General features: G+C 36.4%; 1 protein-coding gene across 1 annotated transcript in view; it reads left to right on the forward strand.

Moving 5' to 3' along the window:
• Nucleotides 1-13,523, forward strand: part of XPR1 (xenotropic and polytropic retrovirus receptor 1) — a 205,267-nt gene that overhangs the window by 183,337 nt on the left and 8,407 nt on the right. The window contains exons 12-14 of the mRNA XM_061383382.1: nucleotides 4,817-4,983; nucleotides 8,313-8,452; nucleotides 13,034-13,255. Coding sequence (XP_061239366.1) covers nucleotides 4,817-4,983; nucleotides 8,313-8,452; nucleotides 13,034-13,255 — 529 coding nt within the window. The remainder of the gene's footprint in view (nucleotides 1-4,816; nucleotides 4,984-8,312; nucleotides 8,453-13,033; nucleotides 13,256-13,523) is intronic.

The raw sequence follows: 13,523 nt of genomic DNA on the forward strand, positions 1-13,523 counted from the left end.
CATAAATAAAGTTAAAAATGAGTCCCCTTAATAATCTTACTTTCTTCATCAGGGATAGCTACCTCTGTCTTTTTCTATTAACATAATGTTATATACAGTATGAAATGGTAATATGTGTGTAGTTTTTAAATTCTGCTTTCCAGATACCTTGGAAATATTTTTAATATTTCTTAATAGTTTATGGAGCTATTTTTTTGAGTTGAGATGGTCTTAGAGAAATGGTGCTGTCTAGTAAAAAAAACTTCCTTTGATTAGGATTCCTATTACTAGCTTCCTTATTTATCCTTAGGCCTAGTGATTATCATTTTTGTCTGTCATTTTAAGATTATGAATTTTCTATAATCACAGAGTTGAAAAGAGGTAGAGTCTAGATTCAAACCCATTTCTTCTAACATCAAACCCACCTATCTTTCCACCTACTGACTGTCTCGCTGAACTTCAGCTTTCTTAACTTTAAAATGGGAATATAATGTCTCTCTTGCCTGTTCTAGGATAAATTAATAACCACCTAGGAGGTATAACACATGTGACACAGATGTGTAATAACACAGATATTAACTGAAATGTATTTAAAGATCACAGAAGTTTTTGATCCATTAATTTTCAGAGAACCATGTTAGTCTCATAATTCAGTGCTTTGATGCTTTTAGGTTATAGGAATAGAACTAGGAATTTGCTAGATGCCAAACTCATTCATAACTCAGCTTACCTATATAGGCTTGGGCTTTGAAAACAGTGTCCCCAGTCTGTTTTGTTTCCTTGTTTAATTTCAAATTAAAAACTAGTAAGCTATTACCAGAGTAGAAAGGTTTTGGTTGAAAGAACACTGTTCACTTTACATACATTGCCACTTTTTTCATATTTAACATGCTGCCTGACTCTTTAGACCTCATGGACTGTAGCCCGCCAGGCTCTCTGTCCACGGAATTCTCCAGGCAAGAATGCTGGAATGGGTATCCATTCCCTTCTCCAGGGGATGTTCCCAGCCAGGGATTGAACCCATGTCTTACTGCAGATCTTTACCGTCTGAGCCATGAGGGAAGCCTTATTTAATATATCCTTCATGAAATATTGCTCGGGATGATGTCCATATGTGATTTTTTCTGTTTTCTCTCTTAGCAGTTTTCCTAACATACTCTTTTGCTTAATTCTTCCTATGAAGCCTAATAGGTACAAAACTCTAAGAAGCTTATTTGTTTTAGATTCAGTGGATACCATTACCATCCATATGTCTGGTATTAATTATGCTTCTAATATGGCAGGTGTATAATAGAAGCTTAGGGTAGAATACCAATGACTTGATTTTCTGTGATTCTGAACATTACTAAAGTGGGCTACCAGAGTTAGCCAACAGAGAATTAGATGTAATTGCTTGCCTAAAGTGATAATATCTTCCTGATACAATCCCTGAATACCAATGAAGGCAGATAATTTCAGGGAGACGCACTCCTCATTTAGGAGATGGGAAAGATCAAGTAAGGGTGATAATTAAAAAGAGACCAAAAATATAGCATTTGTAGACCAGGTGCCTGTTAATCATTGTTTGAAGAAGTTCATAAGATACAAATTACTTATTCTAAAATACTGTATTAAAATATTTTTAAGTCAGTGAGTCCTTATGTATGTTTCATAGAAACTTCATAGAAATAATATGGGATTAAAGGAAGGCAATTCAGCCCATTGTCCCATTTTAAGAATTATATTCTAAAGATGGAAAAGTGAAAAATGAAAATGTTAGTCACTTAGTCGTGTCTGACTCTTTGCAAGCCCATGGACTGTAGCCTGCTAGGTTCCACTGTCCATTTAATTTTCCAGGCAGGAATTCTGGAGTGGGTAGCCATTTCCTTCTTCAGGGGTTCTTCCCGACCCAGGGATCAAACCCAGATCTCAAACCCAGGTCTCCCATGTTGCAGGAAGATTTTTTACTGTCTGAGCCACCAGTGAAGCCCATATTCTAAAGATAGAACTTGTATTTAAAAGCTAGAAGAAATAACAGAAAATTAGCACATTATTTTTAGTTTCATTATTAATTCATTTTTCTGTCTTTTTCTCTGTTGTTCTTATTTTGAATGTATGATGAATGAATTGTATTACATTGCTAAATTTGCTTTATTCTTTACAAACCTTAGTAGATGAGTTACAGATTTTTTTTTAATGCAACCATGATGCTAATTATTGAAAATATTACTCAGCTAGACTCTATGTCTATATATAGAATGAAGTGAACAGGTATGTCAGAACATATCTGACTAAACCTATGTAGTAAGTAAATATTATGTTAAATCTTGTAAATTGATATTTTGTATAGCACCGTGTTATAGTACAAATATTAACTCAGTTTGCTTTTGATGGAGGAAAGTTTTGTGGAAATAGTTTAAATCTTAAAATGTGTTTATATCCAAGCTTAACTGTTCATTAGAATCAGCTATGGGCCATTTTAAAAATTTGTATTTCTGTTCCCTACCACTGACTTTCCAGGAGAAGAATGTGGTGTCCTGGCATGTTTAAATAGTAGCTCTCATCCGGGAATGGGGATGGGGCACTGATTTGCAGTGTTTGCTGATTTCCATGGTGTAAATACAGACTGCCACCGTAGCCAATTTCAAGCTACTAAGATGATTCATGTGGAATGTTGGGAGATGATGTATAGTATTTCCATTATATAGATACAATAAACATATATAACCTAAAAGAACAAATAATATCAAATTTTAGTAAAATAATTAGGAAGTGATGAATCTGAGTTTTCATTGCCTTTGTTTTTAATATAGCAGATTATAAAGTTTATGTAATTTAACTTAAAATGACTGTGTTTAACAACCAGTTTGCAAAGTTTTGAAAATTTATTAATCAGCTCATAAAGCTGGTACAAACTGTTGCTAACAACACACTGGAGCTCAGAGATATCTGTATCTTTTTTTAACCAACTAAATAGTTCTGACGAAAACAACCTGCCAATCAGGTATTTTTCTGAAATATGGATCTAATCCTAAGTCACAAGAAAGCATTCCACAGTCAGACCCAGAATGTCTTCTAGCCTCATTTCAAAGCATACCCACTCCCCCACATCTTCTGTTTCACCCACACTAGACTTAGATTACTTGAAGCTTCTCAAAACATGCCTTGCACTTTCCCACCCTCATGCCTTTTCATTAGTTTCTTTTAGCCTTGAATAGCCTTGCCTCATCTGCCTGACTTTTGCAACACTATTTATTTATCCTTCTAGAAATAACTCAAATGCTGCTTCCTCTTATTTCATACTTTTGGAAACAGTCCCATTCTCCTTGATGTTCTCATAGTACTTTGCTTATTTTATTTTGAGCTCCAATTATCATCAATAACAAATGGCCGTTTCAACTAAATAGATTATAGATGTTTAAAAGGCACCTTTGAATAATACTGTACTTAACACCTTAATGTATAAAATGATTAATAAGAACTTTTTATTTGTTTGCTTGCTTGGCCGTACTGTGATCCTTGTGGGATCTTGGTTCCCTAACCAGAGACTGAACCCAGGCCCTGGCAATGAAAGCACCAAGTCCTAATCACTAGACCACCAGGGAATTTCCAGCACTTGTTTATTTTACTAGGAAGGATTATGGATAATGCATGATACAGCCTTTACTTTCTGATCCTTTGGGAAACTGATTGAAATCTAAACTTTTTTTGAATTAGATGACACCTTTTTTTTTTTTTTTTCCTGATGATTGAGGACCATTTAGTAGTAATTATATACCTATGCCTTATAGCCAGAAAACAGATATAACATCATGATAACTTTCAGACTTATCAAAGAAGAGTTTCATTGGAGAATATACAAAGCACTTAAGAGTGAAAAAGATAAAAGTTGTGTATTATTCTGATTTAGTGCACTTTATAATGTTGTCTGTCAGCTTAAAACCCTCATAGCTCAGTTGGTAAAGAATCTACCTGCAATGCAGGAGACACCGGTTCGAAGATCCCCTGGAGAAGGGATAGGCTACCCACTTTAGTATTCTTGGGCTTCCTTGGCTCAGCTGGTAAAGAATCTGCCTGCAATGCGGGAGATCTGGATTCAATCCCTGGTTTGGGAAGATCCTCTGGAGAAGAGAAAGGCTACCCACTCCAGTATTCTGGCCTGGAGAATTCCACGGAACTGTATAGTCCATGGAGTTGTGACGAATCAGACATGACTGAGCGACTTTTACTTCATCATTAAATAAAATCCAAAAGGAGCAAAAATATCATGCTTTGCTTTGTGGTTTGAGAGAAATTTGCTTTCATATATGTTCTTAAGGATACATTCCTTATCAGTTGTCGCTTTGTAGCATTTTATCTAGAATTAAAATTACCTGTTTTCACAATAAATATTGATAAGATCTAAGTATGGGAAGGAAATGTTGTTCTAAAGTAAAAACGATCCAAGAATTTCTCAAAGTGAATGCAGCACATCCCTTGTTAATGGTGTTTCATACATTTTTTAAAAATCTTTGACCCAAAGCTGCCACCTGATGGCAAAAATTAAAATGACAACTTTTGTAATATTCTAAACCTCCATCACAATTACTTGAAATATTATGTTTTCAGCATTGAGCCCCTAAATTCTAAATGCACTTTTGTATAAGTTTTGTATATTTGTTGAATGTTTGATAATTATTTTGAATTTCAGATAAATCAGATTTATTACTTAACTTTTTTTAGATGGGGATCCTACTAAGGAGATTTACTTAAAATCTATTTATGGAGCTGGAGGAAGAATCTGTTTTTTAATTAGTTTTACTTAATGAAGAATTTTACTCGAATGTAGTAATTTTCTCTTTCCCTTTTCTTTCTTCAGAACAACGTCACTCAGACACCATGGTGTTCTTTTATCTGTGGATCGTCTTTTGTATCATCAGTTCCTGTTATACCCTCATCTGGGATCTGAAGATGGACTGGGGTCTTTTTGATAAGAATGCAGGAGAAAACACCTTCCTCCGGGAAGAGATTGTATACCCCCAAAAAGTATGTACAAAGAGTGCTTGTATTTATTTTTAAAAAAGAAAAAACACAAAAACAGAACACTCAGGTATATTACAGTATATACCCAACACCAGCCCACTTAAAATAATTACCAAAAAATGCTAATCCATTCAGTCAGTAAAAATGTACCAGATGTTAACTATATTCTGGGTGCTGTAGGAAATAAAACAAAGTAAAATTCTGGTTCTCAAGGACGCTATAATCTATGTTCTAAACAGATAAGTAAACAGATTGCAATACAATGTAATAAAGACTAGAATAGAGGAATAAATAATTAAATATCTTTTATGATTTGTTTTTTAACATGCAGTTCCCTGTGTCTCATGAGACTTAGGGAGAAGCCGGGTGGGCTGCAGTCCATGGAGTTGGCTGCAGTGCATGGGGTTGTGAAAGAGTCAGGCACGACTCAGCGACTATGCCCTACCTTAGGTCTCACATGCCGTTTCCTCTTAGTTTACCTTGCAAATTCTTGTTCCTTCTTTTTATTTTTATTTTATTTTTTTAGCATTCTACATCAAGCTGCTTATTTATTTTTAAAATTTGTTTATTTATTTTTGGTCACACTACATAGCATGTGGGATCTTAGTTCTCCGGCCAGAGATCAAACCCATGTCCCCTGTAGTAGAAGCTCAAAGTCTTAATCATTGGACTGCCATGGAAATCCCTTGTTCCTTCTTTTTAAAAGTCAGTTTGTTCCTTTCTCTCCAAGCATAATTAGCCAATCGTCCTAGTCCCATTTTACACGATACAAACTTCCAATTATGGCAGTTATCACATTGCATTTTAATTACCTGTTTAGGTATCTGTATCCCTTACTATCCAGCATAGTCCCAGGCATACAGTAGACAATGTTTGTGGAATGAATGAATGAATAAATAAATAAATAAGTAAATACTTGACTGAATGAGCAGTGCTGTGAAAGCACAAAGGAAAGAGGTGTGCCTGACTTTGCTGGGTACATCAAGAAGGCTTTTCCTGTCATTTGTTTCAATCAGTTTTCTTAAAGTTTCGATTTGATCCAAAAATACATGGATAATTACTTGAGAATCATTTGAGCACCTTATCTAAATTATGAATGAAAGGATGAGAAGGACTGAATTAAAAAGTCAGTAGACCAAAAGTATCTTTACTCAGATATTGAAAGAAACTAAACAATGAATTGGGAATCCTTATAAGTGAATTCTAACCCCAGCTCTCTCACTAATGAGCTACATAACTTTAGACAACCAGACTGCAGTGTATTCCGTAAGGTAGGATGTTACACTAGATTATCTCTTGATCCTTTCCCAATCCTAAAATTCTGTATGCAGAGGAGAGTATAAATTGGGCCACTGATATTTTATACTATGTCAAAATGTCATCAATACTTCAGAACTGAACTTCGAAAAGTGTGTGACTGTGTAATATGTAACTGGTGCTTAGGGAAGGCTGTTTTCAAGTGTGAGGATTGAAAATAAATGATAGACTGAATATGATGAATGATATGTTAGGGTAACTTCATATAAACAAATGAAGGCAGAAAAGGAGATATTCATTGACAGTGATTTTTAAGTCTCATTTGAAAAGAAAATTTTAAAAAGTAATATTAAGCACAAGTCAGATAGCAGACATGTGTTCAAGAAAAGATGGCCTTTTGTTCACCAAATGCATGTGGCTTTGCTCCTTGTACTGTTCTTGCCTTACTGAGAGATGTAATGCATTTCTATCTTATTATGATGATTGCTTTGATGAACTATTTATATCTTTACATAAATGTTAACCTGTTCATCCTTTAAGTACTTTTTTATTTCTATGTAATAAAATTAGTTAATAGAATCTTCCACTTGCTTTGTTATTACATATTTTTATGACCCATTTTTAGGGTCATAGTATGCTTTTGTACATTAGGCTTTACAAATATATAAGAAAAATGTCCTAGAAGATCACCATACCCCTCTCAGCTTTAAAAGGGCAAATACTGGAGTTAAATTTGTTGTGCTAAAAAAGGGAAGAAGCTATATGTGCAGTTCAGTGGGTGTTCATTTAAAAATTAAGAACACAGCTATATGAACCTTAAACTAAGTTCCTTGGCATTAACAGTGCATACTGTTGAGCACCATACCCAGGTCCAGGAAGCATTTATGTTATCTCCATATTAAAATTTAACTTTTCTGTATCTCTTGACCTCAAGTTAAGTGTATTCCTCCCAAAAGACTTTTAATTTTTGGTAACATCAGCTCCCACATCAGTCAACTGTGGATCGGCTTGATTGGCTCTTAAAGACATACAAAATTGCAGCTTTTCATCAAAACACCTAATAATGATTTCACTGCATGTGGATTTATCCAAAAATTACATTATTGATGTATTGAATGGCTGGGGGAAGGGACAGAGAGATAGTTAATGTGTTTTTAAAAATCTTCATAAAATTAATCATAGTAAGCAATGAATAATGTCTAAAATTGATTAATCAAGATATAGCAATATACACACATTATTTAGAAATGTGGAAGATAATGCTCAAGATTTGAAGATGTTTGCCCCTAAAGAATAGGACAAGAAGAGGACTGCTGTTTCTTTTGTTTAGTAGCCTTCTAACATGACTGATGTTCCTTTGCTGACATTCTTTTAATAAAATAAATGCTATGATTTAATACATAGCAGTTCTAGTTCCCATAAGATGTTGTAGCCTTTAAATACATATTTTAAAGAGCTGGATATCTTGAGATGAATAGAAAATCCGTGAATTATAGTTCCAGTCAGTTGGCAGTTTGTGTGCTTAAGACTGTGTAGCTAAAACTGAAAGAATTAGTTGAGTGCTTGTCTTCCCCATGTGGAAATGGGACATCCCTTAAATTTAATTGTTAGTGAAATCCAAGCTTCGTGTTATTTTCTGACATCAAAAAAGAAGGAAAAACTTTTTTCAAATGTAGGGTAAGGCAATTTGAGAATAAAAGTGCAAATAACAGAGTTAGTAAATCTCATATTTTCTAATTTGAACTATTGAGCCATTGGTATATCACATACATTTTAGAATGTCATCTCAGTCAGCTCGAGAATCTCATCTGGTTTGTATTTCTGGGGTCTAGAAGAGAGCCTAGTATACAGTATGGGAATGAAGTATTAATATGTTTGTTAAAGGATCACTGAAATTCAGTAAAACTTCATTTTGAATATTGTCCTATATATGAAAAAAAACTAAATTGGTGAAGTCTTTTAAAATATGGAACTCTTTATTTCTTTTACTCACGCCTGTCAGTATGATATGTGACTCTTGTTTACTGTGCTAGGTATGCTTATTTGTAAGAAACACATTGCTTATTATCCCTCAGGCCTACTATTACAGTGCCATCATAGAGGATGTGATCCTGCGCTTTGCTTGGACTATCCAGATCTCAATTACCTCCATGACTTCGTTGCCTCATTCTGGGGACATCATTGCTACTGTCTTTGCTCCCCTTGAGGTTTTCCGGTAAGCAGACTACTGTAAAGTTTATCAGATATTTTTTTTTTACCTAAAATGTTACTCAGTACTTATAAATTAGATTTTATTAAAAACTTATACCTGAAAAGCTTAAAATTGCCAACTTTTCTCAGACTTCTTATCTGCCTCAGTGTTGGAAAATTCTGACTGAAGGACTAAGAGATTAATTCTTACAAAGTTATGCTGATGATGACTTTTTTAGAAGCTTTTTTTAAGAATTGGACTCCATTTGAATATCCAAATGACTAATGAACATATGGAAATGTTCTTTACATGATTAGTCACCAGGGAAATGCAACTTAAACCTACTTTTGAGATACAGCTGCTCACCTGTAAATGCTAAAATGAAAACTACAGACACACCAAGTATTGATAAGGATATAGAACAATTGGAATTTACAAACACTGCAAGTAGGAGGAAACCAGTATAATAGCCACTCTGGAAGACTCTTTGTCAGTATCTACCAAAGCTGTGCATGAACTCTTGGGTATATAGCAAACAGAAATACTGACTTAAGGCCACCAAGATCCACATACAAGAATGTTCACAATAATAGTATTTGCAGCAGACCAAAGTGGAGACTACACAAGGGCTTAGCAATACTAGAGCATATAGATAAATTGTGATATTTACACACATGCAAATCTATTCAGTAATGAGCAAAAGACTAAATACAAAAACATGAATGAATCTCACAAGGCAAAGTATTGAGCAAAAGAAGTTAGCCACAAAAGAGTATGTCCCTGTATGAGTTCAAATTTATGAAGTTCAAAAGCAGGCTAAATTTATCTATGGTATTAGAAGTCAAAATAGTATTTGCCCTTGTGGGACAGTGAGTGGAAGTGGCACCAAGAGAACCTCCTTGAGTGGGGAGTGCTAAATCGCTTCAGTTGTGTCCGACTCTGTGTGACCCCATAGACGGCAGCCCACCAGGCTCCCCCGTCCCTGGGATTCTCCAGGCAAGAACACTGGAGTGGGTTGCCATTTCCTTCCCCAATGCAGGAAAGTAAAAAGTGAAAGTGAAGTTGCTCAGTCGTGTCGGACTCTTCGAGACCCCATGGACTGCAGCCTATCAGGCTCCTCCGTCCATGGGATTTTCCAGGCAAGAGTACTGGAGTGGGGTGCCATTGCCTTCTCCTGAGTGGGGAGTAAGGTGCAATAATGTTCTGTTTCTTGAAATGTGTGCTGATTACACAATGGGGGTTCAATTTGCTAAAATTCATTATGCTGTGTCCATCATACTTGTTCACTTCTCTGAGCGTGTGTTACACTTAATAAGTTTTTAAATTAAAAAAAATAATTGAGCTCCAATGGAAAGGTTGTGAGTAGAAACAGGGAGGTAAAAAGTCTTAGAACAGAGATTAGAATTAAAATCTTTGGAGAATCATATTTTGCAATTTAGCAACCTGGGTTATTTAGCCCACCTTCTCAGTGGAAACAATAAAAATGCCAGATAAAATGTTTTTTTAATCTTCCTAAAAGCATCAATGATCTGACATGATAGCCCAAACTCTTAAGTGAAGGTAGGTACCCCATGATAAGCAGAACACTAAAGCTGATTTTGCACTTAAGAAATTTGCCAAACCAAAAGACTTTGAGATTCATCTGTGATAGCCAATTCAAATTTGTATGCACCTAATACATAGCTTGAAAATAGTAAAATGAAAGTTGACATTGCTAGAAAGTAAAAGTAGATAAATTTATAATTTTAGAGGAAAATGTTAGCATACTTTTCTCAGTGTAAACAAGTAATCAAGTAACAACTTCCCTGGTGCCTCAGTTGGTATAGACTCCACCTGCCAATGCAGGGGAGAAGGCAATGGCACCCCACTCCAGTACTCTTGCCTGGAAAATCCCATGGACGGAGGAGCCTGGTGGGCTGCAATCCATGGGGTTGCTAAGAGTCAGACACGACTGAGCGTCTTCACTTTCACTTTTCACTTTGATGCTTTGGAGACGGAAATGGCAACCTACTCCAGTGTTCTTGCCTGGAGAATCCCAGGGACGGGGGAGCCTGGTGGGCTGCCGTCTATGAGGTCGCACAGAGTCGGACACGATTGAAGTGACTTAGCAGCAGCAGGAGACACGAGTTCGATCCTTGATCCAGGGAGATGCCATATGCCACGAAGCAATTAAACTTGTGCCCTACAACTATTGAGCCTGTGCTCTAGAGCCTGAAGACCACAACTACTGAGCCCACATGCCACAATTACTGAAGCCTCTGAACCTTAGAGCCCGTGCTCTGCAACAGGAAAAGCCACAGCAACAAGAAGTCTGCACGCCGAAACTAGAGAGTAGCCCCTGCTCACCACAACTAGAGAAAAGCCCACACAGACATGAAGACCCAGCACAGACAAAAATAAATAAAATTTTAAGAAAACAAGTGATCAATTAACCAACTTTACCTAAATGACCTATGTAGAGCATTGCGTACAACCTAGCTACTAAATACAAATGCTTTTAAATGCACATGTAACATTTACCAAAATTAACCATGTGTTGGGCTGTATAAAGGAAGTCTTAACAAGTGTTAGAATAAAATCACAAAAAGATACCTGAAAATTCACAAACATTTAGAAATTTAGCAGCATATATATAAATAATCCATGGGTTGAAGTTGAAATTGCAATGGAGATTTTAAAATAATTCTGAATAGAAATGTCATTGAAATTCTCCATCACCACCACCTCCCCCCATTCTCTTTTTTCTCTTTCATGTATGCTGCTTTAATTTTTTTTCTAGTAAAAAAAAAAAAAAAGAGGTAGCTCAATTACTTTTTTATTCTTGAGTTTTTCTTTTTAAAAAATTATTTGGTTAATAGAATCAGATGTTATATCACCCATTTAAAGCAGAAGCAAAAAATATCCTTTGAATCTTTTTTCTTCTGCAACTACTACCCATTTTTGTGCTCTCTTTTACAGCAAAACTCTTCAAGAGATAACTTTACTTGCTATCTCTGCTCTCTGACTCTTTCCCCATTCTCCCTTTAATTCATCTCATCCTTTTCCCCAGTACTCAAACTAAATTGCTTTTGTTAAAAATTAATAACAGCAGCGAACACTAATGTGTTATCCTGTACATACCTGGCACTGTTCCAAGCACTTTACATGTACTAACTTAGTGAATCCTTACAACAATCTTGTCAGGTAAGTACTGTTACTATCTCATTTACTGATGAAGCATAAGTTAAGTAAATCATCCAAGGCTGTTACACTTAGTAAGTAGCAGATCCCTAATCTGAATCTATACAGTCTCCCAGAATCTGTGCTCTTAGATCATATTGCCTCTTTATCCTCTATCTAAATCCAGTGGTTCTTTTATCTGACTTTACCTCTCAGCAAAGCTTTTCATTTGATTTCTCAGAAACTACTCTCTTCTGTCTCATGGTCTGTTCCATCTCGATTTGTTTACTGGTTCTTTTTCCTCTTCCCAAATTGTAAATGTTGGTGTGCTCTAGGGTTTGATCCTCTTTACTCTTCTCCACTTATTCCTAAGCCCATGACTTGAAATTCTGTTCTTATGCTGTCTATAGTCCTAGTCTCTCCCTTGAACTGCAAACTCATATCCATCTAGCTACTGAATTTTCCTCTTGGGTACCTAATGGCAATAGAAATAACTCAGATCTCTAGTAAATGGTCTCACCATTCACTGAAAACAAAAACCTGAGACTACCCACATCCCATGTCCAATAAGCCTCATCTTCGTAAATAAATCCTATCAGTCTGCTTCTCATCACCTCTGTTATCCCCACCTGAATCTAAGTCTCTGTCATCTCTAATTGATCTCCCTTCAGCTGTCTTTGATCTCTTCACAGTGCAGCAGATTGATCTTAAATCACATTATTCTCCAGCTCAGAACTCCTTGTTTTCTGACACACTGTAAGTCTAAACTCTATACTGTAGATTTTAAGGCTGTGGATCAGGCCCTTTTCTACCTCTCCATTTTCATCTCCTGCCCTTTTTACCTTCCTGTTCCATTCCAGCCCCACTGACATTGCTGTTGTTTTAACACACCAAAGTCCTCTCCAGCCTGGGACCTTTTGTACTTGCTGTTTCCTCTGCCTTGGACCCTTTTCTTTAGAATTTTACCTGACTTGCTTCCTTACATCACTCAGATTGCTAGATATCATCTCCTCAAAGAAGCATGTTCTGTACCCTTGCCCTGCTTTATTTTCTTCAGAGCACATACTGTTAACTAATTGTTTATTTGCTTAATATCTGTCTCTGTTATTAGAAATTATACAGGCATAGGCTTTGTCTCTGTCATACTGTGGCTTTTCCTGTCATACTGTAGGTATTCAATAAATATTTGTTCAATAAAGTGAAAGAATGAGCACTCTGAACCTGTGTTCCATGAGTCCCTTTCCTTTTCCTATTCCATTTTTGTCCCCTTCCCCTCAACACACACACCACCTTTTTCTATTCTAATATTCTAGTCCTTAATTCTTTTGTGTGTGTGTGTTTATTTCCATGAGTGGAAAGTTGATGTACTTGGAGGTCTACAGGTGATAGCAGTAGTATATTCGCCTTTTATAAGTAACTCACCTACTCCTACCCCGTTTTGCTAAGGCGATTTGTGTGGAACTTCTTCCGCCTGGAGAACGAACATCTGAATAACTGTGGTGAATTCCGTGCTGTGCGGGACATCTCTGTGGCCCCTCTGAATGCCGATGATCAGACGCTCCTAGAGCAGATGATGGACCAGGAAGATGGGGTACGGAACCGCCAGAAGAATCGGCCGTGGAAGTACAGCCAGAGCATATCCCTGCGCCGGCCTCGCCTCGCTTCTCAGTACGTATGGCTGCCACTTCTGTGAGATGAATTCCCTTCAGGTCTAAGTTTGGAGGAGAAAATAGTATTGTTGCCTTGAGAAATCTGATGGACAGAGGAGCCTGGCAAGCTACAGTCCATGGGGTCACAAAAGAGTCTGGACCTGACTTAGCGACTAAACAACAACATTTAAGTTAAGAAACAGTCATGTTGAACCTGATGAAATTGCTGGTGTTCAGCCATTTTTCACAACCTATGTATAGAATGTCTTAATGGACACATAGTATAA

The sequence above is a fragment of the Bos javanicus genome, chromosome 16 (assembly GCF_032452875.1).
Source record: "Bos javanicus breed banteng chromosome 16, ARS-OSU_banteng_1.0, whole genome shotgun sequence".
Classification (NCBI taxonomy): Eukaryota; Metazoa; Chordata; class Mammalia; order Artiodactyla; family Bovidae; genus Bos; species Bos javanicus.